This window comes from Microcaecilia unicolor, chromosome 3 (assembly GCF_901765095.1).
Source record: "Microcaecilia unicolor chromosome 3, aMicUni1.1, whole genome shotgun sequence".
Classification (NCBI taxonomy): domain Eukaryota; kingdom Metazoa; phylum Chordata; class Amphibia; order Gymnophiona; family Siphonopidae; genus Microcaecilia; species Microcaecilia unicolor.
The window spans coordinates 246149000-246174980 of NC_044033.1; the positions used below are offsets into that span (position 1 = coordinate 246149000).

Genomic DNA, 25981 nt, shown 5'->3' on the forward strand with positions numbered 1-25981 from the left:
CATCAATAAAACATATATTAAAAAAAAAATTTGTACAGCGCTGCGTAACCCTGGTAGCGCTTTAGAAATGTTAAATAGTAGTAGTAGTAGTAGTATATTATAAAACTCTGCAAGTACTTTCTTGGAGCACCCACAACTGCCCATTGCATGCCCATAGCCATGCCAGAGGGGACAGGAAGGGAGGTGTATGTATATCAGCTTAAGTTCGTAAGACCTCTACCAATAACAGACTGCTGATAAGTGAATAAGATCCACTTTGCATATCTGCCTGTTGCAGCATTTCAGTAAAAGTTGTTGAGTTATTACGATCACTGGAGTAATGAGCCTTCTGTGGAGTGTGAGTGAAGGTTCTTCCCTCTGGGGCTGAGAGAGAAGTAATAAGGAGCAGCATAAAACCCTATGGCCTACAGGGATCAAGCCCAGTTCAATAGAACAGAACTTTCTTTGTGTCCCAGGTTTGGGTACCTGACCTGGGAGCTTAGCAGGTGCTCAGGAATTGTGCAACTAACAAGAAATAAATGTAATAATATATAGTGAGACAGCCAGAATTTTCAGAAAGATTGAGGTTTCAAGACCTGCAAGGCCGGAGATGCAGTCCTTCCTTAATCTGTTCTTCCTTTGCAGGACTCACTGGATCCACCTTAAGGAGGTGGGAAATCCCAGAATGACCTCATCAGGGGGAGGGGTGAAGGGCTTTGCGCATGCTCTGCTGCTTTCTTTTTATCTCTCTAGGTGCAAAGCCTGGGAAAGACTCAGAACAAAAGCAGAAACTTTGTGTCTCTGGGGTCTGGAAATCTCTGCAAGACCCAGTCTCAGATCTGCAGAGGGAATTTATCTGAGACCTGGAATCAGCTCAGCCTCCTCCTGTTTTATTCATCTTTCCAGGAAAAGGGAAATCTCCAACCTGAATCCATCCCAGCTCCAGAATTCAGAGGGGAAACAGCAGGGAAATGTCTGCCCTGGTTTCTGATCAGGTAAGAAATGATTCTCTCTCCTCTTGCACACAGCAGGGTTCCAGCACTAAAAGGAAAATATTTTTGTGCAGCTTTTCCAGCTTTCTCTTCTCTCTCCTTATTTGTGTTGAGTGAAGCAGCGGGTCTAGTTTACAAACATTTAATATACTGCTTAGCTAAGCAAAAGATCAAAGTGCAGCTCTTCCAGCTTTCTCTTTGTTGTGGACTGAAGCAGTGACTTAGTGGTTGTTGGAGGTATGAAAAATTCATAGTTGGGGGGGGGGGGGGGGGGGGGGGCAAACCACAAGGATTCATGAGAATATCAGGAGAGCAGGAGTGTTATCTATTTACTTATACTTGGCCCCGTTGATAGGCATAGGTTCGGGATTGGGGTCCACAATTATGCATTTATGTGGTCGGGAATGTGTGATGTAAAACTTCTGTTGGTTTTCTTGACCTGCAGACAGGATAGTGCAATCCAGGTCCAGCAGGTTAGTCTCCTGTCAATGCTTCTCCCTTCAGTACCACCTTTTATGAGTCTTCCAGGTCTTGGTCCAGTTCCTCAGAGTCGGAGATCTATACATGACCCACAGTACTTTCTCTTTTCTCCATTCCCCCTGTGTTTCAGATACTTAGAAATTATTGGCAAACAGTTATATGTAGAAGAGGTTAGTGGCACTCAAACATCAAGATTATATTCTTGCTAATACCACTATTCTCCAACGTTCTGAAGCTGACTCCGTGGCTTCACTGAAGTGAAGGGTTCGTAAGGTTCGTCAGTCTGTCACCATCTCTCTTGGCCCCGCCCTCGCGTCAAAACGTGATGACGTCGAGGGCGGTGGACCTATTAGAGGCGCGAGGGCGGGGCCGAGAGAGATGGGGACAGACTGACGAATCTGACGAACCTTACGAACCCTTCACTTCAGTGAAGCCACGGAGTCATTGGGTTCGTCAGATTCGTCAGTCTGTCACCATCTCTCTCGGCCCTGCCCTCACGGTAAAACGTGATGACGTCGAGGGTGGCGGACCTATCAGAGGCGCGAGGGCGGGGCCGAGAGAGATGGTGACAGACCATCTCCCATATTTAATTTAATTAAGAGAGGTTTAGGAGGAAGACTGCTAGGAAAAGGAAGAGTGCTGTGGATCTCGTCCTGAGAAATCTTCGGGCCCCCACGCAAGAAAGAATCTTGCACTGCAGTTGTCGTCTGGAAAACAATATATTCTGCTTCAGTTAAGTAACTGCATGAAAAAGATCAATAAGTTGATATACTCACCTGCACTTTCGCTGGTCATCTTAAAGCAGGTCCTGCGAACACACAAAATATGGAAAGAATCAAATTCTTATAGTAAAAAAAAAAGAATTAAATCAGAAAGAAAGTTTATATGTTTCACTGTTTAGAAAAGTGTACTTACCTAATAGTTGTTCTTGTTTTGGGAAAGTTGTAGTAATTCTGTCAAGGAAGCAAATTCACATTTCAGTAAATAACTATGCACATATTGAAAACTTAGGGTTAAACATTTGAAAAAAAATATTGTTAAAAAACTTATCAAAGGTTGAATTTACAGAAAAAGATACTTACCTACTTGTGTTAAGGGACAATAAAAATAATTTATGAACACTGGTGTCTGATTTTACATAGTAAAGAAAAATAAGAAAACTGAAATTGATTCAACTTTTCCCCTCATACGTCAAGTGTGAGAGTGGAATTTGAGTTTAAATGTGCACCTTCCCTCTGCTCTCGGCAGTGTGGTCCTAACAACTCGGTTTGATTACTAACCTAACATCAGGTATTCTGGGACCCACTTCTTTAAGCCGAGAGTCTCGGGGCGGGGCTTTACACAAATCAAAACTTATCTTAAACAATAGTGATTCAACTTTTGACTGTGAAATGCTTCCCAGCTTGGTCCGACACGTTTCACAACTCTGCTTCAGGGACCAAAAAGTGCATGCAGGTACAGAAAACTTAGATTATGAGCCCTCTAGGGACAGAGAAAGCATCTGTATGTAATGTGTACAGCACTGCGTACGTCTAGTAGCACTATAGAAATGATTAATAGTAGTAATAAATCTGCTGTGACTGTAAAAAAATCACAAAAGCTGTGTAGATCAAATTGTCTATACATTTTTAGCTACAATGTTCTACTTCAGGTATGCAGCATCGCTTCCCATCCCCCATCTTTCTTTACTGATAGCCACATGCAGGAATTTCTGGCTGGTCACAGACTCTGATGGGGCAAGTCAACTGCCTGATATAACTTTTACAAATGTAATTTACTGAGAAGAGGTGTGGCAAGGACACCAATTGCAAGCCTCCAGCACATATGAAGGAACCAATTACAAGTCTTCAGCACATATGCAGCACCTGTGATTGGTCCGGGGTAGAGGAGATGTGGATTCTCACCACAGGCCTATAAAAGTACTTTGCAGACAAAGAAACTCTGAAAACGAGCCATGCTGGAAAGAGAGTTTCAGATCCTCCCATGGCCTATTTTATCTTTGCATAAAATATTCTGAGGCTTTTCCTCCTTTAGTTGGTTATTAAAATAGTGGTATCAGCAAGAATATAAGTTTGATTACTGTATTAATGGCGTAAAGAACTAGTTGTTCCCCCAACTCTGCCATCACTATTCTTTCTCTCAGCCAACATGAGATATTTCTAGTGTTTCTAACAAATCTGTTCAAAGATCACATAACAAAGTCTATTACTTAAACATGATAATGATAATGAAACTGGTTGACTGTGTCCTGTCTGCTGTTCTAGGCATTGGTCACATTCAAGGATGTCTCTGCTTATTTCTTGGAAGCGGACTGGGACCTTCTGGGAGAAAGGCAGAAGGAGCTGTACAAGAAGGTCATCAAGGAGATTCATGACATCCTCACATCACGAGGTAAATATGTCTTTTTTATCATCTGCCACACAGGCACATTAATGGAATGGGTGCTGTTATTTTATCAGAGCTGCAAAAATCCCAGGTACCAGATCCCGTGGGCACCTACAATTGAGACCTGACTTCTGTTGGAAAATCTAAAATGTTTACCTTATTTATTTATTATTTGTTTATTTGTTACATTTGTATCCCACATTTTCCCACATATTATAGGCTTAATGTGGCTTATATAGTACTGGAGAGGCGTTTGCCGGTTTCCGGTGAGAACAAATATAAAGTGATGTTGTGGTAGGATAAAGATCATGTGGCACAGCCACAATTAGGGTATTGTACAACGGAAGGGTTGAGTTATGTCCATTACGTACTTTAGTTTTGTTGTGTCGCAGAGATCAGGCTTTTAGGTTGGATCGGCAGGGTATGCCTTTTTGAATAGATTAGTTTTTAGTAATTTCCGGAAGTTTAGGTGGCCATACATCGTTTTCAAGGCTTTTGGTAATGTGTTGCATAATTGTGTGCTTATGTAGCAAAAGCTGGATGCGTACATTGATTTGTATTTGAGTCCTTTGCAGCTTGGGTAGTGCAGATTTAGGTATGTTCATGTTGATTCGGATGTGTTTCTAGTTGGTAGGTCGATCAGGGCTGTCAGGCTGTCATGTATCCTGGGGCTTCACCGTAGGTACTACTACTACTACTACTTAACATTTCTAGAGCGCTACTAGGGTTACGCAGCGCTGTACAATTTAACAAAGAGAGACAGTCCCTGCTCAAAGAGCTTACAATCTAATAGACAAGTGAACGGTCGGTCCGATAGGGGCAGTCAAATTGGGGCAGTCTGGATTCACTGAACGGTAAGGGTTAGGTGCCGAACGCAGCATTGAAGAGGTGGGCTCTAAGCAAAGACTTGAAGACGGGCAGGGAGGGGGCTTGGCGTAAGGGTTCAGGAAGGTTGTTCCAAGCATAGGGTGAGGCGAGGCAGAATGAGCGGAGCCTGGAGTTGGCGGTGGTGGAGAAGGGTACTGAGAGGAGGGATTTATCCTGTGAATGGAGGTTACGGGCGGGAACGTAAGGGGAGATGAGGGTAGAAAGATAGTGAGGGGCAGCAGACTGAGTGCATTTGTAGGTAAGAAGGAGAAGCTTGAATTGAATGCGGTATCTGATCGGAAGCCAGTGAAGTGACCTGAGGAGAGGGGTGATATGAGTATATCGGTTCAAGCGGAACATAAGGCGTGCAGCAGAGTTCTGAACTGATTGAAGGGGGGATAGATGGTTAAGTGGGAGGCCAGTGAGGAGTAGGTTTTAGTAGTCAAGGCGAGAGGTGATGAGAGCGTGGATGAGAGTTCGGGTGGTATGCTCAGAGAGGAAAGGGTGAATCTTGCTGATGTTAAAGAGGAAGAAGCGACAGGTCTTGGCTGTTTGTTGGATATGTGCAGAGAAGGAGAGGGAGGAGTTGAAGATGACTCCGAGGTTGCGGACAGATGAGATGGGGAGGATAAGGGTGTTATCAACTGAGATCAAGAGCGGATGAAGAGGAGAAGTGGGTTTTGGTGGAAAGACGATAAGCTCGGTCTTGGACATGTTCAGTTTCAGGTGGCGGTTGGACATCCAGGCAGCAATGTCGGATAAGCAGGCCGATACCTTTGCCTGGGTCTCCGCGGTGATGTCTGGTGTGGAGAGATACAGTTGGGTGTCATCAGCATAGAGATGATACTGGAAACCATGAGATGAGATCAGGGAGCCCAGGGAAGAGGGTGTAGATTGAGAAGAGAAGGGGTCCAAGGACCGATCCCTGGGGAACACCAACAGATAAGGGGATGGGGGTGGAGGAAGATTCATGAGAGTGAACTTTGAAGGTGCGGTGGGAGAGATAGGAGGAGAACCAGGAGAGGACAGAGCCCTGGAACCCAAATGAGGACAGTGTGGCAAGAAGTAAGTCATGATTGACAGTGTCAAAAGTGGCGGATAGATCCAGGAGGATGAGGATGGAGTAGTGGCCTCTGGATTTGGCAAGGAACAGGTCATTACAGACTTTAGAGAGTGCTGTTTCTGTCGAGTGAAGAGGGCGAAAACCGGATTGAAGCAGATCGAGGATGGCATGAGAGGAGAGAAAATCAAGGCAGCGGCTGTGGACTGCGCGCTCAAGTATCTTGGAGAGGAAGGGTAGGAGGGAGATGGGGCGGTAGTTGGAGAGACAGGTAGGGTCTAGTGATGGTTTTTTGAGGAGTGGCGTGACTACGGCATGCTTGAAGGTGTCAGGGATAGTTGCAGTGGAGAGAGAGAGGTTGAGGGGGTGATAGTAGGAGAGATGGTGTTAAGTAAGTTGGTGGGGATGGGATCAGAGGAACAAGTGGTGCATTTTGAGGAGGAAAGAAGGCGGGCGGTTTCCTCCTCGGAGATATCAGGAAAGGAGGAGAAGGAGGTCTGGGTTGGTTGGTTGAGGGAGAGGGTTGAAGGGTGAAGAGGAGGAGGTGGCTTGGTAGTGAACTCAAGGTTGATCTTTTGCACCTTGTCGTGGAAGTAGTCAGCCAGTGATTGAGGAGAGAGTGAGGGGGGGTGGGAGCGGAGGGCACTTTGAGGAGGGAGTTAAGGGTGGCGAAGAGACGACGAGGGTTAGAGCTGAGAGAATTAGTCAATTGGGTGTAATAGTCCTGTTTGGCAAGGAATAGTGAGGACTGGAAGGAGGATAGCATGAATTTGTAGTGAAGGAAATCTGAATGGGTGCGAGATTTCCTCCAGAGGCGTAATTTTGTGAGCCAGGGTGCAGATTTTGAAGGCAATGCGTTCTTTTATTGGGAGCCAGTGTAGTTTTTCGCGGAGGGGCTTTGCGCTTTCATATCGTGTTTTTCCAAATATAAGCCTAGCTGCCGTGTTCTGAGCGGTCTGAAGCTTCTTTAAGGTCTGTTCCTTGCATCCCGCATAAATTCCATTGCAGTAGTCTAAGTGGCTTAGTACCATTGATTGTATCAGGTTGCGAAATGTTTCCCACGGGAAGAATTGTTTCAAGTGTTTGAGTTTCCACATTGAGTGGAACATTTTCTTTGTTGTGGATGCAACTTGGCTCTCTAGCGTTAAGTTACGGTCTATTGTAACGCCGAGGATTTTCAGGCTGTCTGAGATAGGAAGGGTGTAGTCTGGGATATTGATAGTTGTGGGGTTGTCAGCGCTGTGTTGGGATGAGAGGATGAGACAATGTGTTTTTTCTTTGTTGACTCCATGATGCTTAAGCTGAGTTTGATTTCGTTGGTGATTTCAGTCAGTTCGGATTTGTATGGAATGTATATTATGACACCTTAAACTGGAGGCTTCATACAAGACCAGCTGCAGTCTGTCTCCCTTTTCTGTATGACAACATTTTGACCCTTCTTGCTGAGAAGTACAACTTCTGTGTAAGAATATAAACCAGGTTTCAGTGGGTGTAAATCCTTGCACCCAACATTGGTCGAAGATCCCGGTGCAAAACACTATTCAGTCAACAGCGCCTAACTCTGAGAACTGTTTATAGAAGAACGTTTAGCTCCAATTTTTATCAGCATCATTTTTTGGGCTCCATATACAGAACCTGTATGTATACACACACACTTTCATGCACTGCTTGTTCACAACAGGAAACAGATGGAACCTCCCCAGGGCTTCTACATACAAATTTAAATGCTATTTTCCTGCTTACTTACAGGTTATTCAATTGTTAATCCTGATGTTATAGTCAAGATTAAAAAGGAAGATGAGAAATATTTCACTCAACATTTTGAGTGGGAGGGGGAAGAAAACCCAGATGATCTCATGAAGTGTAAGTAGATGTTTTGGATTTGAAGGGCTCTGAATTTTCAGATCAAAGTCTCCAGGCATTTAGAGACTTAAAGTCCATTCCCTAATTTAGTATTATTGTATCTTTGATGACTCCTTCTAATATATTTTCTCTTAACAGACCTTCCAGTTGTAACGTCTGTGATCTCACTCAGTGTTAAACAAGAGGAAGATCTCCCCTTGATGGATCCTCCTAAATCAGAGATGTCTGAACAGACTCAGCCTCCTGTAACAAGTAAGAGCTGAATATCTGCCTCATAGTGATTTAGTAGTTTTCCAATTTTTATTTATGTTTATTTATTTTCAGCACTTGATATACTGCAAATGGTCCCTTAGGTGACTATCCAGCTTATAATTGAAAAAGAAAAACGCCTATATTGCGACCCAAATCGGGAGATAGACGTTTATCTCACAAAAACGAATAAAGTGGTATAATCAAAAGCCGAATTTGGACGTTTTCAACTGCACTCCGTCGCGGATGCGGACAAAGTTGATGGGGGCGTGGTGAAGGCGGAACTGGGGCGTGGTTATCGGCCGATCAGAGATAGGCGCCTTTCGCCGATAATGGAAAATAAATATGCGTTTTTAGCGAGAATTTAGGGCACTTTTCCTGGACCCTGTTTTTCCACGAATAGGGCCCCAAAAAGTGCCCTAAATGACCAGATGACCACTGGAGGGAGTCGGGGATGACCTCCCCTGACTCCCCCAGTGGTCACAAACCCCCTCCCACCACAAAAATATGCCGTTTCACAACTTTTTATGTTCACCCTCAAACGTCATACCCACCTCCCTGGCAGCAGTATGCAGGTCACTGGAGCAGTTATTAGGGGGTGCAGTGGACGTCAGGCAGGTAGACCCAGGCCCATCCCCCCCACACCTGTTACACTTGTGCTGGTAAATGGGAGCCCTCCACACCGCCCCCCAAACCCACTGTACCCACATGTAGGTGCCCCCCTTCACCCCTTAGGGCTATAGTAATGGTGTAGACTTGTGGGTGGTGGGTTTTGAGGGGGATTTGGGGGCTCAACACCCAAGGGAAGGGTGCTATGAACCTGGGAGCTCTTTTACCTTTTTTTTTGTTTTTGTAAAAGTGCCCCCTAGGGTGCCCGGTTGGTGTCCTGGCATGTGAGGGGGACCAGTGCACTACGACTCCTGGCCCCTCCCACGAACAAATGCCTTGGATTTATTCGTTTTTGAGCTGTGCGCTTTCATTTTCCATTATCGCTGAAAAACAAAAACGCCCAGCTCACAAATTGTCGAATAAAACATGGACATCTATTTTTTCCCAAAATACGGTTCGGTCCGCCCCTTCACGGACCTGTTCTCGGAGATAAACGCCCATGGAGATAGACGTTTTCGTTCGATTATGCCCCTCCACGGATCTCATTTTCGAAAGAGAAAAATGTCTAAAAGCAGCAATCAATAGTTTCAAAATCAATTTTTAGACATTTTTCTATGAAGTCCATCAGAAGTGCGTTCTTAACACAAGGGGGCGTGTTTAGGGTGGTATTTGGGCGTTCCTAAAACTTGGACATATTACAGTCATAACTGAACAAAACAAAACCATCCAGGACTAAAACTAAGACATTTTGAGCTAGACTTGTTTTTATAACGAGTAAGGCACAAAAGGATGCCCTAAATGACCAGATCACCACTGGAGGGAATCAGGGGTGACCCCCCTCTCACCCCCTACAAACGTGAATACAAATATGATTTAGCAACCTCTATGACAGCCTCAGATGTTAGAGCCAGGTCTATCAGAGCAGCAGGCAGGTCCCTGGAGTAGTGGCGTGGTCAGTGCAGTGCACCATGGAGTGGGGGACTCTGGCTCCTATCTCCCTCTACCTGCCACATTTGTAGGGGAAACTGTGAGCCCTGAAACTCACTGTACCCACATATAAGTGCCCTCTTCACCCATAAGAGCTATTATAATGTTGTACAGTTGGGGGTAGTGGGTTTTGGGGGACTCAGCAGACAAAATAAAGGAGCAACGGTGAGATGTTTTTGAAGTCCACTGCAGTGCCCCCCTAGGGTGCCCCATTTATTTCCTGGGATGTCTGGGGGACCAGTCTGTTAAAAGTGTTGGCCCCTCCTGCATCCCAATGGCTTGATTTTCTACGTTTTTCATTTGGATACTTTTTTTTTAACTTGACTAGAAAACAAAATGTCCAAATCACAAAACCTTGTTCAAAATAGTATTATCGAAACAAAAGATAGATGTTTTTCTTTTTTGAAAATGATCTCTTCTAGTCAGATTTTGTACATATTTTGCAAAACGCCCAAAACTGGACCTAGACGTCATATCGAAAATGCCCCTCTATCTGGTTTACAGACACAGATACTGGTACAGGAACTTTCTGTCCCGAATGAGCTCACAATCTAAGTATTAGTTGCAATGGAGGGTTAAGTGACTGAAGCAGTGGAGGGTTAAGTGACTTGTCCAGGGTCCCAAGAAGCTGCAATGAGATCTCAACCCACCACTGGGGTGTCCAGCAGAATCTGATTTCTAATGTACAGAAACTAGATGAAGAATAGTCTGTTCTAGAAAAGAAACCTCCGATGACAGATATTTTCCTAATATTTATGCAGTAGCAATATCTACAACAGAGCTGTTTGTGGCTGTTGAGAAAGGAGTTGCTCACCATAGTATGAAAATATCAGGTATTTCTAGAATACATTTCTGATGATGATCAGTACAGCAGTACCCTTCTCTTTTTTTGGTTCTGTAGAGGTGCCTGTCAAAACAGCACTTATAGAGCTCTGTGGTAACTTTTTTTTAACTAATTGTGCTATCTTTTTCTTTTATTAGACTCTCACAATGTCAAGCCTGACATTTTAATCCGATTTGAGCAAGAAGGATTCAGGATTGAGCCTCAGGGATCTGAGAAAACAGGAAATCTGACCTCAACAGGCACATGTGAGGAACTGCATGAAGAATGTGATGAAGCTTCGATTAAAGCTATTCATGAGGTGAAACAAACTTTTCCTCTGGACCAGGGATAGTGAGAATGAGGTGTTATAATCACATCCTCTGACTTCTAACTCTTGTTGTGTAGATAATGTGTTTCTTCTATTTCTCTTATTTTTACTTTTCTCCTTCCATTGTCAGTTCTGTCTTTTTTTTTTTTTTTTTACCTTTCATTTCTTCTTTTTCTCTTATTCTCCCCCTTGACTATTTTCTTCCGCTTTCCAATTTTATGTTGAATGATTTTCTGTTTCTGTTGTTTTTTTTAATGTGAACTATTTCATATGTTTGTTGTAAACTATCTAGAAGTATGTTGATAGGTGTATATTTAATACAATGAAATGAAAAAATAACGAAACTTTGATGTAGGGTGTCCTGTTTGCTGTTCTAGGCCTTGGTCACATTCAAGGATGTCTCTGCTTATTTCGTGGAAGTGGACTGGGACCTTCTGGGAGAATGGCAGAAGGAACTGTACAAGAAGGTCATCAAGGAGATTCATGACATCCTCATGTCACGAGGTAAATATGTTTCTCTGTCATCTACCACACAAGCTCATAAAAATCACAGGAACTAGATACCATGGGCACCTGAAATTTAGATCCTGGCTTCCGATGCCAACCCATATTCAATAGGAGCCTGTAAAAGACTATATTGCTGCAGGATCTGCAAAAGTTGCTGCTCTCTGTTGTAAGATAAGATGTAGACCTTAAACTAGAGACTTCACACAACACCAGCTGGAATCTCTCTCCCATTCCTATACAAAATATTTGACACAGAAGAGATTTCTGAGACTTCTGCATAAGGTTGTGACATATTAGTTACACATTAGTTAACTGTATTGTACAACATGTAACCCCTCTAAAATGGTACCGGAAGATTGGCACCTGCAATGCCTCCACCTAGGAGGGAAATGAAGAGAATTCTCTGTACCAGAAAACCTCTACGATATAATCTTATTCAAGGGTCGGGCCACTGCTGCCTCTTCTCTCCAAGCTTTGTCAGACAGATACACAAAACCCAAGATATCTGTACATACACATATACACACACCTCCATGCACACTTCACACACTGCTCCATCAAAACATGAAGCAGATGGAACTTCCTGAGAGATTCTACAAATACAATTTCAATGTAAGTTTCCTACTTCTTATCAAAAGGTTATTCAATCGTTAATCCTGATGTTATATTCAAGATTGAAAAGGAAGATGAGAAATATTTCACTCAACAATCTGAGTGGGAGAGGAAGAAAACCCCAAATGACTCCACCAACAGTAAGTAAATGTTTTAGATTTAATGGGAGATAGGTTGTTAACATCAAACAAAATAACTGACAGCATCTCCTAACAGAAAAAATTAAGAACAAGTGGACATTTTTTACATATTGAACTGCTACCCCCAATAATGACCGAGTGTTAGTCCTGCTACAGTCATCCTCGTGACATGAGCATGTCATACATCTCCCTAATGACCTTCTTGTACAGCTCCTTCTGCCGTTCCCCCAGACTGTCCCACTCCACTTCCAAGAAATAAGCAGCAACATCCTTGAATGTGACCAATGCCTAGAACAGCAAACAGGATACCTTTCACGAAACACCTAGCCACCCGCCTGGGGTTTCCCTGCGGCCATTTTATGCCCAGCACAGCTCAGGTCTGCCTGCACCTGCTTCTGCTTTACACTAGCCACACTCCCAGTGATCTCACAGTTCCCAGAAAGCACTCACAGACCCAACACACAAACCACCAGGATTCTTTATCAGTCCAGACAAGCAGAGTCAATAAACAATTGTTCTTTCTCTGTTTTTTTTTATAATTCCTGTTTATTAAACAATTAAAGGATATATGATGAACATACTAGACAAAGTCTTGCAAAACAAGTAATATCCAGAATTACAAATTCAAACTGTAGTTACATATATATGTGTTTTGTTCCCCCCAAGAAAACCTTCCCCCGTACCACTGAACCTCCCAACCCTCCCCTACCATGCCTTGGCCTATCCTTGATACTGTGTCCAATTAGGAGTTCAGAATCTTGCTGCGTGTCATTGGAGTAAGTGAGTCCCAAAAAGGAGCCCAAGTTGCACAAAATAGTTCTCCTTTTAGAAGCTGAATCAGAATTCCTGACCGTTCTAGAGAGCAAAGCTGTATCATAGAGGAACGCCAATGTGATAATGTAGGTCCATTAGAATCAAGCCACAGCTGAAGGATCACCTTTCTTGCCATCAGCATAGACCTTTTTAGAAAGGCCTGTATACCTCATGGTATAGGTCCCAATATATGAAAAATGTCAAATAATTGAGTGGGCGATGGGCGCCAGGTGATTTTCCAAAGTTTTGAAACATGGCAAGACAGATCTATCCAGAAAGTCATAGTCAAAGCAGAAGACCAGAACATATGTCCCAAATGGGCTCCATCATTAGAGCAACGTGGGCACAAACTATTGTCTCGTAGTGTAGCCCGGAAAGCTGTATGCGGTGAGATGTGTAGCCGCATCACAAACTTGTAATGGAGTTCCCACCAGTTCGCATTTTCTGTTAAATAATAGATTGATAACAAACATGCCTCCAATTGTTCTGGTCGAAGCTTCAAGCCCAACTCTAGATTCCATTTCTGCGTTTCTTTGGAGAAATCATATTTTACAATCAAATCTCTTAAGTTAGAGTGAAAGTATTTCAATGGAGTGCGTTGCTGAGCTTCAAGGTCTAGCATATCCTTTAAACGCTCCCATACTTCTAATGATAGTGCTTGAGAATCCAAAGATTTTACATAGTGACGAAGTTGAAAATAAGCAAATACATCCGACTCATCCAAACCAAATTCTTCACACAGATTTACAAAGGGTTTTATGGCTCCCCGCTCTGTAATCACATGAAAGAGATAACGTATCCCTTTTGAGGACCACTTATGAAAAATCAGCGAAGAATCTCCCGCGGAGAAAGCTAAGTTCCCTTGAATAGGAAGTAATGGAGATATTTTGGGATTTATAGAATAAAATTTGCACATCCATCTCGAAGCCCGGCGCAAAGGGCGAAAAAGTACCGCGATATGTCCCAATGAGGGAGCCCCCCCCGTCGGAGCATGGAGCCAATAAGAAAAATGTAACGGTTTCAAGTACGAAATCTCTGTCGGAGTGCATGAAAAAAACTGGGTTGATCGAAACCAATTGGAGAGGTGACGAGCATAACTTGCTACAGAGAAAAGACGTAAATTTAGAAGTCCCAGTTCCCCTTTAATACTTGGTAACATGACTCTAGAGAGGGGGGCACGCGCTCTTTTCCCTTGCCAAATAAAGTTTGTCAATTGCTTTTGCAGCCACCTCTCATCTTTATAACCTAATATAAGGGGAATTGTTTGAAATATATAGATCCATTTAGGAATGTAGAAAATGGATGCTGCATGTCTTTGAGAAAGATAGGTCAAGGAATATACAGGCCTGAAATAATATACAGGCCAGATTAAAAATCCAAAAGCCTGTCTAACTCAAAGATAACAAGCAGATTGACAAATAGATTGTTTGTGACAGATTGACAGTTGCTGGAAAAGAGTTGGTATACAGGGTGCAATATCAGGTGGACAGGCCGAAAGAGAAGGAGCGGTTAGATATACGTAAATGGTGGACGTCAGTGGGCCAGGTGCAGGGGGCTTGCTGAAACTTGTGGTAAAGAGATGCAATAACAGTTGAATCTAAAGATGTAAACATGTTTACAAGATTTGAAGCTACTCATTACCATAGCCAATCAGTGTTAACTATGACATTAACATAGATCCAATCAGGTGTGCTTACTGTCATATTACCCGTATCCTGAATGGACATATAAAAGTGAGTGTACTTCCTACTTCAAGCCAGAGAGACAGCCAGGTTGCCCGCTCTCTATGAGAAACCAATGATCTGTAACTGAATTGTCAAGTAATCCAATTGCTTTATCATATGTAACTTTGAGTCTTTCATATCTACTAATTGACTTTGAATAGTAAAACAAAACATTAAAGACTGAGGCCCAGAAAACACCCATGTGTAGCTGGGGTATTATATTTCCATAACCAATTGATTGTACATGTTACTTGCATAGTCCTTGGAGAAGTCAAGATCTGTGATATCAGTTTGATTCGCTGTCTGTCTACTCCCTGTATGAGAAACTGCTTTGATTGCTGTACTAATTGATATGATAGAAACTATTTGGTGAGTATTGTATTAGCATATCTGTTTTAAATAAGCCTACGAGCTGATGTCTCATATATCTGTTGTATTTGGCTTGTTTGTTCTCTCCTGACCTGCTCAGAGTAAAGTGCACAGCTATGGTAATTTAGGAGTCTGCATAATATGAGGTAAATATACCAGAAGCAGCCTTGGATGGGATTCATTCATCCCTAGATAGTGGTGGCTGATTCACTGCACTGGGAGGAATAAATCTCACCCTAAATGTTATACAACGCAATTCATCCCAATAAGGATAGAGGTAGTCCCTGCCATCCCCGTAAAACCCCTTCTATCTGGATCATACAATACCCTATATGAACTAAAAGACTCTTTATATCAGACTAACATTCTTAATACTGTAGCAACTCCTACAAGATTGAAAAACTTGAAAACACTAAGATGGAGTCAGCAGTCCAGCAGCGAAAGGGGTGCTACCCAGTCTTTTGCACCAAGTGCCACATGTATGAGTATCTCCCGGTTGGTGTGATGTCATATCTGTGTGCTCGATGCAAAGAGCTCCTAGACCTCAGAGAGTGTGTTTGTTCTCTCGAGGCTAGAGTAGCAGACTTGGTAGAAATGAGGGAGATAGAGAAATACATAGACAAGACCTACAGGGATGTTGCAGAGAAGTCCCACCTCCGGTCAGGTAGTCTCTGTGTTGCCTTGGAGGAGGGAGGTCTCCCAGAAGGTGAAGTTGGAAGTACTCCTGTAGCCAGGACCTGCACACCAGGGGATTTACTATCCTCTCGCACCGAGGATATGTCTCCAGTTACTGCCCGGAAGGGAAAGGATAGGACAGCTGTTGTAGTTGATGATTCGATCATTAGATATAGAGATAGCTGGGTGGCTGGTAGACGGGAAGATCGCCTGGTGACTTGCCTGCCTGGTGCAAAGGTGGCAGACCTCATGCATCACCTAGACGGGATTTTAGATAGTGCTGGGGAGGAGCCGGCTGTCTTGGTACATGTGGGTACCAATGACGTAGGAAAATGTGGGAGAGAGGTTCTGGAAGCCAAATTTAGGCTCTTAGGAAGAAAGCTCAAATCCAGATCCTTTAGGGTGGCGTTTTCTGAAATACTACCCGTTCCACGCGCAGGGCCCAAGAGACAGGCAGAGCTCCAGAGTTTTAATGCTTGGATGAGACAATGGTGCAAGGAGGAGGAGGGTTTTCGTTTTGTCAGGAACTGGGCAACATTCTGGGGAAGGGGGAACCTATTCCGAAAGGATGGGCTCCATCGTAACCGGGATGGGACCAGGCTGCTGGCATCATCATTTAAAAAAGAGATAGAGCAGCTTTTAAACTAGGAACAGGGGAAAGGCCGACAGTCGCACAAAAACGTATGGTTCGGAATAAGGTATCTTGCAAAGATATCACCCAAACAGGGAAGACAGGGTTTCTTGTTAGTGAGGTTGCAAAAGATACTGTAGTAGATTCAATGTCCTTAAATAAAAATAATAAAAACTAGACAAAAGATAGTAAAATAGTACTGTCAAGTAATCAACATGATGTGATAAGGAATAACAAGTCTAGCTTGACGTCATGGGCGTAGACTGGGGGGGTGAGGGGGGGCAATGCCCCCCCAAATGACCACGAGGCGCCGCCGCGCCAGTAGTTTAAAAAAAAAAAAAACACAAGCAGGCATGCGCTCCTCTCCGTCCGCTTGGCTTCCCTGCCCTCTTTGTCTGCGTCCCGCCTTCCTCTGACGTCATTTCCTTTCGGGCTGGACGAAGACAGAGAGGGCAGGGAAGTCAAGTGGACGGAGAGGAGCGTGTCCGTCTACCCCTCTCTCTTCCTCCCTCCCTCCAGCGAAGGCAGCAGTCTTTTCCAGCGTTCCTGGCAGCGGTAGCGTTGTACACGCTGCCTTCGGCTCTGCCCCGAAGCCTTCTCTTCAAGTTCCTGTTCCCGCATAGGTGGGAACAGGAACTTGAAGAGAAGGCTTCCGGGGCAGACCGAAGGCAGCGTGTACATCGCTACCGCTGCCAGGAACACTGGAAAAGACTGCTGCCTGCACCGGAGGGAGGGAGGGAGGAAGAGAGAGGGGTAGACGGAGTCACGATCTTGGACATCGCGGTGGGGGGGGGGGGCAGCAGATGGAAGATGGATGGGACTGGGAGGGGTGGGGAGCAGAGGGAAGGAGCAAGAGATGGTTGGGACTGGGAAGGGTGGGGAGCAGAGGGAAGGAGCATGAGATGGATGGGACTGGGAGCGTTGGGAGCAGAGGGAAGGACCAGGAGATGGATTGGACTGGGAGGGGTGGGGAGCAGAGGGATGGACCAGGAGATGGATGGGATTGGGACAGGTCAGGCACAGCAGAGGGAAGGAGCAGAAGATGGATGGGACGGAGGGATGGTGAGCAGAGGGAAGGAACAGAAGATGGATGGGACTGGGAGGGGTGGGGAGCAGAGGGAAGGAGCAAGAGATGGATGGGACTGGGAGCGTTGGGAGCAGAGGGAAGGACCAGGAGATGGATTGGACTGGGAGAGGTGGGGAGCAGAGGGAAGGAGCAAGAGATGGATGGGACTGGGAGCGTTGGGAGCAGAGGGAAGGACCAGGAGATGGATGGGACTGGGAGCGTTGGGAGCAGAGGGAAGGATCAGGAGATGGATTGGACTGGGAGGGGTGGGGAGCAGAGGGAAGATGGATGGGACTGGGAGGGGTGGGGTGCAGAGGGATGGACCAGGAGATGGATGGGATTGGGACAGGTCAGGCACAGCAGAGGGAAGGAGCAGAAGATGGATGGGACGGAGGGATGGTGAGCAGAGGGAAGGAACAGAAGATGGATGGGACTGGGAGGGGTGGGGAGCAGAGGGAAGGAACAGAAGATGGATGGGACTGGGAGGGGTGGGGAGCAGAGGGAAGGAGCAAGAGATGGTTGGGACTGGGAGGGGTGGGGAGCAGAGGGAAGGAGCAAAAGATGGATGGGACTGCGAGGGGTGGGGAGCAGAGGGATGGACCAGGAGATGGATGGGATTGGGAGAGGTCAGGCACAGCAGAGGGAAGGAGCAGAAGATGGATGGGACGGAGGGATGGTGAGCAGAGGGAAGGAACAGAAGATGGATGGGACTGGGAGGGGTGGGGAGCAGAGGGAAGGAGCAAGAGATGGATGGGACTCGGAGGGTGGGGAGCAGAGGGAAGCCTACTGGAAAGAAGACACTGCATAAAACAGAAGACATTAGGACCAAAGCGAATAGAAAAACTAAATGATCAGACAACAAAGGTAGATACAAGTATTTTATTCAGAATTTATTAATTGAAATGTCAGCTTTTTGAAATGTGCATCTGTGATATTTTGCCTGTAAATTTCAATTCCTTCCTCCATATTAGCATATTCATTTGCATATGTATATATGCAAATGAATATGCTAATATGCTCCGCCCATCCTTTGCCCCCCCAAATGAAACAGGCAAACTACGCCTATGCTTGACGTGTCTATATGCAAATGCTAGGAGCCTAAGACATAAGATGGGAGAATTGGAATATATTGCACTGAATGAAGAAATAGACATAATAGGCATCTCTGAAACCTGGTGGAAGGAGGATGACCAGTGGGACACTGGCATACCGGGGTACAAATTATATCGTAGTGATAGGGTGGACCGGATTGGGGGAGTAGTAGCATTGTATGTTAATGAGAGGCTTGAATCAAATAGATTGAAAATTCTGCAGGAAACAAAAGACCTCTTGGAATCATTGTGGATCGAAATTCCATGTGTAAAGGGGAAAAGGACAGTGATAGGGGTGTACTACCGTCCGCCCGACCAGGATGAGCAGACGGACGCAGTCATGTTAAAGGAAATTAGTGAGGCAAATAAATTAGGCAACGCAATAATAATGGGTGATTTTAATTACCCCCATATAGACTGGGTTAATGTAGTATCAGGGCACGCTAGGGAGGTAAACTTCCTCGATGAAATAAAGGACAGCTTTATGAAGCGGCTGATACAGGAGCCGACAAGAGAAGGAAAAATTTGTGGAGTGCATGATCTGGTACGGGAGGTAGCGGTCCGGGGGCTGCTTGACAACAGTGATCATAACATGATCGCCTTTGAAATTTGCTTTCAAAAAGGTAAACATAGGAAGTCAAATATGTTAGCGTTTAACTTTAAAAAAGGAAGCTATGATAAAATGAGAAAAACGGTTAAAAAAAAAAACTTAGAGGAACGACTGAGAGGGTAAGAAACCTACAACAGGTGTGGATGCTGTTCAAAAACACTGTCCTGGAGGCCCAGGCCAAACATATTCCACGTATCAGAAAAGGAGGATGGAAAACCAAACGACAGCCGGCGTGGTTAAAAAATGAGGTAAAGGAGGCTATTGGAGCTAAAAAGGAATCCTTCAGAAAATGGAAGAAGGAACTGAATGAGGAAAATAAGAAGCGGCATAAGGAATGTCAAGTCAGATGCAAAGCGCTGATAAGAAAGGCAAAGAGGGATTTTGAAAGAAAGATAGTGTTAGAGGCGAAAACTGATAGTAAAAATTTTTTTAGATACATTAAAAGCAGGAAACCGGCAAAAGAATCAGTTGTCCCGCTGGATGACTGGGGTGTAAAAGGGTGATCAAGGAAGACAAAGAAATAGCAGAAAAACTAAAGGAGTTCTTTGCTTTGGTCTTCACCGAGGAAGATTTGGGTGGGATACCGGTGCCGGACAGGGTATTCGTAGCTGAAGAGTCAGAAAAACTTATTGAAATATCTGTAAATCTGGAAGACGTAATGGAGCAGTTCTGCAAACTGAAGAGTAGCAAATGTCTTGGACCGGATGGTATTCACCCTAGGGTACTGATAGAACTAAAAAATGAGCTGGCAGAGCTACTGTTATTGATTTGTAATTTATCCTTAAAATCGAGCGTGGTACCGGAAGATTGGAGGGTGGCCAATGTAACGCCGATATTTAAAAAAGGTTCCAGAGGAGACCCGGGAAATTATAGACCGGTGAGTCTGACGTCGGTGCCGGGCAAAATGGTAGAGACTATAAGCAAGAACAAAATTACAGAGCACGTTCAAAAGCATGGACTAATGGGACAAAGTCAACATGGATTTAGTGAAGGGAAGTCTTGACTCACCAATCTGTTGCATTTCTTTGAAGGAGTAAACAAACATGTGAACAAAGGTGAGTCGGTTGATATTGTGTATCTAGATTTACAGAAGGCGTTTGATAAGGTCCCTCATGAAAGGCTACAGAGGAAATTAGAGGGACATGGGATCAGAGGTAGTGTCTTACTGTGGATTAAAAACTGGTTGAAAGGAAACAGAGAGTAGGACTAAAAGGTCAATATTCACACTGGAGAAGGGTAGTTAGCGGGGTCCCTCAGAGATCGGTGCTGGGACTACTGCTTTTTAACATTCTCATAAATGACCTAGAGATGGGGGTAACTAGTGAGGTAATCGAATTTGCAGATGACACAAAGTTATTCAAAGTAGTCAAATCGCGGGAAGATTGTGAAAAACTACAAGAGGACTTTACGAGACTGGGAGACTGGGCGTATAAATGGCAGATGACGTTTAATGTGAACAAGTGCAAAGTGATGCATGTGGGAAAGAGGAACCCAAACTATAACTACATCATGCAAGGTTCAGCGTTGGGAGTCACGGACCGAGAAAGGGATCTAAGTGTCGTCGTTGATGATACGTTGAAAACTTCTGCTGAATGTGCTGCTGCGACTAGGAAAGCAAATAGAATGTTGGATATCATTAGTTAAGGGATGGAAAACAAAAATAAGGATATTATTCTGCCATTGTGTCGCTCCATGGTGCGACCGCACCTCGAGTATTGTGTTCAATTCTGGTCACCGCACCTCAAAAAAGACATAGTGGAATTGGAAAAGGTGCAGAGAAGGGCGACAAAGATGATACAGGGGATGGGATGGCTTCCCTATGAGGATAGGCTGAAGAGGCTGGGGCTCTTCAGCTTGGAGAAAAGGCGGTTGAGGGGAGATATGATAGAGGTCTGTAAGATAATGAGTGGAATGGAACGGGTCGATGTGGAGCGTCTGTTTACGCTTTCCAAAAATACTAGGACAAGGGGGCATGCGATGAAGCTGCAGTGTGGTAAATTTAAAACGAATCGGAGGAAACCTTTTTTCACTCAACGCGTAGTTAAACTCTGGGATTCGCTGCTGGAAAAGGTGGTTAAGGTGGTTAACTTAGCGGACTTCAAAAAAGGGTTGGACAGCTTCCTGGAGGAAAAAGCCATAGAATGTTATTGAATGGACGAGGGAATACAGTATTTCTAGAATGGCGGGACAAATTGCTTGTTCTTTTGGCCACTGTCGGTGACAGGGTGCTGGGCTCGATGGACCGTTGGTCTGTCCCAGCATGGCGATGCTTATGAGTTTTCAGGGCCTCCAAATTCATATTAGAAAGTTGTGTTAAATCCGAAGGAATATAAACACCTAAATATTTAACTGCGGTGAGTTCCCAGCGAAAGGGAAAGGAGCCAACCCACTGAGCTTTTACTTCTGGTTGAATTGGTAGAGCTATTGACTTTTGATAGTTCAAAGAAAAACCTGAAAAAAACCTAAACTCATCCAGAACCGATAACAGTCGAGATAAGGACTGATTCGGCTGAGTAAGGGTAAGAAATGTCATCCGCAAAAGCAAGAATTTTTACTGGTTGTCCCGGTAGAGAAACCCCAGGGATATCCGGATCCATAAGTATTGTACGAAGCAAGGGTTCTAAATAAATCAAAAACAGGAGAGGTGAAAGAGGACAGCCCTGCCACGTACCCCATTGAACTGCAAAAGCAGGAGATTTGTGCCCATTTACTAAGAGATGGGCTCACAGGTCAGTATATAAAGATTTTATAGCCTGGAAAAACCAACCTTCCACCCCTACATAAGATAACACATGAAATAAATGATCCCAGTGAACCTTGTCAAAGGCTTTTTCCGCATCTAGACTGATCAGTAAAAGCTGTTCCTTAGTGGATTTACAATGAGCAATGGAGAGAAGCACCTTCCGAACACTTAAAACAGAGTGTCGTCCCCTGACAAATCCTACCTGATGGTCTCCCACCATCGCAGGGATGTGAAGGGCTAAACAATCAGCTAAAATTCGTGCTAAGATTTTTAAATCTACATTTAATAATGAAATTGGCCTGTAGGACTCCACGTTATCTCGTGGTTTACCTGGTTTAGGGATGAGCGTAACCAAGGCCTCATTTTCTTCCGATGAGAAAAAGCCCCGATCCACCACAGAGTCATAATATGCTAAAAGGGACCCACAAATTTGTAAACCATCTGGACCTGGCGCAGATCCTAGTGGGAGAGATTTAATTACTTTTTGAATTTCAGGAACTCGTATGGGTTGTGACAACTGAGTTCGGATCACAGGAGAAAGACGTGGTAGGCCCGCATCCTCCAAATAATCTGATATTAGAGAACACGATTCTCGCTGTTCTGCCATGAACAGATTTTTGAAATATGAGTGAAAAATAGTCGTTATTCCCTCTGGACTTGAAATATTACTCCTTTGTTCAGTAGTAATTGTAGGAATAAATTGACGAGGCATCCAGGAGCGAGCCACATGGGCTAACAACTTCCCAGATTTATTTCCAAATCGTTGAAAATTGTGTCTGCGTGCTAATAATCGTAATTTGGTTTTCTCATGTATAAATGAATTCAGGGCAACCAATGCAGTAGTCATATTTTCACGATTTTTGGTAGATGGGATCAGAATATATGTTTTTTTGGCATTTCGATAGTCTTTCTCAAGGTTCACTGTAGCTGTTGATAAACGTCTGGCCTTAGCACTCAGGTAGGCTATCACTTCACCCCGTAGTACCACATTAGAGGCTTCCCAGAAAAGAATAGGGGATGAGCATGATTCTGTGTTCGTTTCTTCATAAAATTTCCAGCGAGATTGTAAGTGTTCTAAAAATTTACTATCCTGTTTCAGATAGGAAGGAAATCTCCAAATACAAGACCTTTGATCTCTCCTCTCCACCGCCAGATCTATCCAAATAGTTGAATAATCAGAGACTGCTAACGGTCCTATAATAGCTTGTTGTGTCTGAAAGAACCAAGAGTGTGATATCAAAATATAATCTATTTGGGACCATGATTGATGTACTTTGGACTGATGTGTATAGTCTCTTACAGTAGGATTTAATAGACGCCATGGATCCACTAACTGTAGGGATGAGCATAAGTGGGGGAGGCCTCCCCTTTTCCCCACTCCGGGGCAGGCCCTTGGAGACGATCGATCTATTAGAGGATCCATTACCTGATTAAAGTCCCCAGCCCAAACCCAGGGGGTGTCTAAATATTTGTGCCCCAGAGACACAAAGGACTGAAAAAAAGAAGGTGAATAGACATTTGGGCCATATACTGCACAAATATAAAATTTCTGGCCTTGATAGTTGATATGAATTAAAACAATTCTACCCTCACTGTCTTTATACACTAATTTTGACTGACATTGTAGTCTTTTTTTAAGCAAAATAGCTACCCCACTACGTTTGTTACCCGAAGATGAAAAATAACAATTCTCCATCCATTGTTGTTTGAGTTTCGAATGCTCAACGTCCGATAGTTTGGTTTCTTGTAGGCATGCAATAGCTGCTCGATGACGTTTCAATTGCGACAATATCTTGCAACGCTTTATTGGTGATGAAATACCTGAAACGTTCCAAGAGACTATACAAAATGCTACATCACCTCTTGATGTCTACAATCACCTGAAAATCCGCAAGGTACCCCACTCAATTTTAGAGCCCCCGGGCGCCCAGCCTCCCCCAGGGGTACATCTGATCCGCAATTTAGAGCCGAGAGCCAACCCCTCGCACATATAGATACTTGTTGCAATCCACACACACTCTGGCAACCGCTGGCCCCTATTTATTTATTTATTTGTATCCCACATTTTCCCACCTATTTGTAGGCTCAATGTGGCTTACATAGTACCGTGAGGCGATCACCTTCCAGTATGACAAATACAGAGTGATATTATGGATCGTTAGGGTATGCCTTTTTGAAGAAAATAGTCTTTAGTGATTTCCAGAAGTTTGGTAGGTCAGACGTTGTTTTCGCGACGTTTGGTAGTGCGTTCCAAATTTGTGTGCTTATATAGGAGAAGCTGGATGCATAGGTTGATTTGTATTTGAGTCCTTTGCAGCTTGGGTGGTGAAGGTTTAAGTATGAGTGTGTTGATCTTGTGTTTCTAGTTGGTAGGTCTATGAGGTTTAACATGTATCCCGGGGCTTCGCCGTAGATGATTTTATGAACCAGAGTGCAGATTTTGAACGCAATACGTTCTTTGATTGGGAGCCAATGCAGTTTTTCTCTTAGGGGTTTGGCGCTTTCGAATCTCATTTTACCAAATATAAGCCTGGCTGCGGTGTTTTGGAGTTTCTTTATGATTATTTCTTTGCATCCCGCATAGATTCCATTACAATAGTCTAGGTGGCTCAGTACCATTGATTGTACCAAGTTGCGAAATATTTCCCTTGGGAAGAAAGGTTTTATACGTTTGAGTTTCCACATTGAGTGGAACATTTTCTTTGTGACAGATTTCGCTTGGCTTTCTAGCGTGAGGTTTCGGTCTATTGTGACTCCGAGAATTTTCATGCTGTCTGAAACAGGAAGGGTGTAGTCTGCGGTGCTTATGTTAGTGGGTTTATTCGTGTTGTATTGGGATGAGAGGATGAGACAGTGTGTTTTTTCTGCGTTGAGTTTTAGTTGAAATGCATTTGCCCATGATTTCATGATGTTCAAGCTGAGTTTGATTTCATTGTTGATTTCTGTTAGATCATGTGTGTAAGGGATGTATATTGTGACGTCCGCGTAAATGTACGGGTTAAGGCCTTGGGTGGATAAGGACTGAGCTAGTGGGGTCATCATTAGGTTGAAAAGGATCGGTGATAGTGGTGATCCTGGGGTACTCCACAATCTGGTTTCCATGGTGGTGATATGTTCGAATTTGATTTCACTTGATTTCTAGTGGTTAGAAAACCCTTAATCCAACTAAGTACATTTCCACCGATTCCGAAGTATTCTAGAATGTTTAGTAGTATGTTGTGGTTAACCATGTCAAACGCACTAGACATGTTGAATTGTAGGAGAAGTATGCTTTTACCGGTTGCAATTTCTTGTTTAAATTTGGTTAGGAGAGTAATTAGTACTGTTTCGGTGCTGTGGTTGGAGCGAAATCCTGATTGTGATTTGTGTAATATTGAGAATTTAATTATGTAATCAGTAAGCTGTTTGGTTACCATGCTTTCCATCAGTTGACTACCAGCGGGATAGATGCTACTGGGCGGTAGTTGGTGATTTCATTCATTTTTTTTCTTTGTATCTTTTGGAATTGGGGTGAGTGGGATGTTCAATCCAAAAAGATACCTCACTAGGTATGGGGGTACCATACAAAGCGTGGAGGTGCACTTAATCCCCACTAAACAATTAAAAGGAAACAGAGGATAGGCAGCTGCCGTGGCCCACCAGCGCCTGATAACCCCTACCCGAAGCGGCCCACTTGATGCTTTTTTGCAGCGTGCTCAACAAGACGCGAGTACGCCGGTGAGCAGCTCGCTGGGATTACCCGCCGATGGTGAAGGCGTGCAGGAATCCCTTGAGCTTGAAATATCTTTGAGCCCCGACGCTCGAACACCTCCTCCCCCTCCAACACAACGCGGCTTTGCTCCTCCACAGGCGGCGTCAGTGAATCCTAACCCGGAAAGGGAAATGGACGAAGGCAGACCGAGGGCAAGAGAAGAACACGAAGGAGAGAGGACCGTGTTGACTGGGTTATCAACGGAGGGAGAAATTAACCCCAATTGGGCTGGACGTTCCCTGCAACAGGAGGTAGGAAGCTTTTCAATTGCTCGATTTCAGCATAAACCTCCCGAAGTTACACTTGACTGTTTATGGAACTTGATAGCAGATCTCGGCAAAGCGCTGCTTCCACAGATACATAAACTTAAACAAGATGTTGAAAACGTTGAGGATAAAGTCAAACGCTTAAACACACAGGTGGAAAATCAAGCCAAGGAAATTCAGCAGATACAAGAGACTCAAAATGTAATGCTGAAGGATTTAATTAGTTTAAGGAAAAAAGCTGAAAATATGGAAAATTTTACTAGAAATAATAACCTACAGTTTGTGAATTTTCCATATTTGCCTAATGTGGCTCCCAGAGAGACTTTAAAAAATTACCTTAAGGAAATTCTTCAAATTGAAG

General features: G+C 44.0%; 1 protein-coding gene and 1 long non-coding RNA gene across 2 annotated transcripts in view; both read left to right on the forward strand.

The window, feature by feature from the left end:
* The first annotated feature begins 793 nt into the window (after positions 1–793).
* LOC115466400 (oocyte zinc finger protein XlCOF22-like) overlaps positions 794–25981 on the forward strand; it is a 206651-nt gene continuing 181463 nt past the window's right edge. Inside the window, exons 1-6 of the mRNA XM_030197601.1 lie at positions 794–974; positions 3716–3842; positions 7513–7626; positions 7765–7878; positions 10453–10613; positions 11000–11126. Coding sequence (XP_030053461.1) covers positions 951–974; positions 3716–3842; positions 7513–7626; positions 7765–7878; positions 10453–10613; positions 11000–11126 — 667 coding nt within the window. The 5' untranslated portion in view covers positions 794–950. The remainder of the gene's footprint in view (positions 975–3715; positions 3843–7512; positions 7627–7764; positions 7879–10452; positions 10614–10999; positions 11127–25981) is intronic.
* Positions 11776–25981, forward strand: part of LOC115466436 — a 34264-nt gene continuing 20058 nt past the window's right edge. The window contains exons 1-2 of the long non-coding RNA XR_003941553.1: positions 11776–11881; positions 16950–16952. This is a non-coding gene — a long non-coding RNA (uncharacterized LOC115466436). The remainder of the gene's footprint in view (positions 11882–16949; positions 16953–25981) is intronic.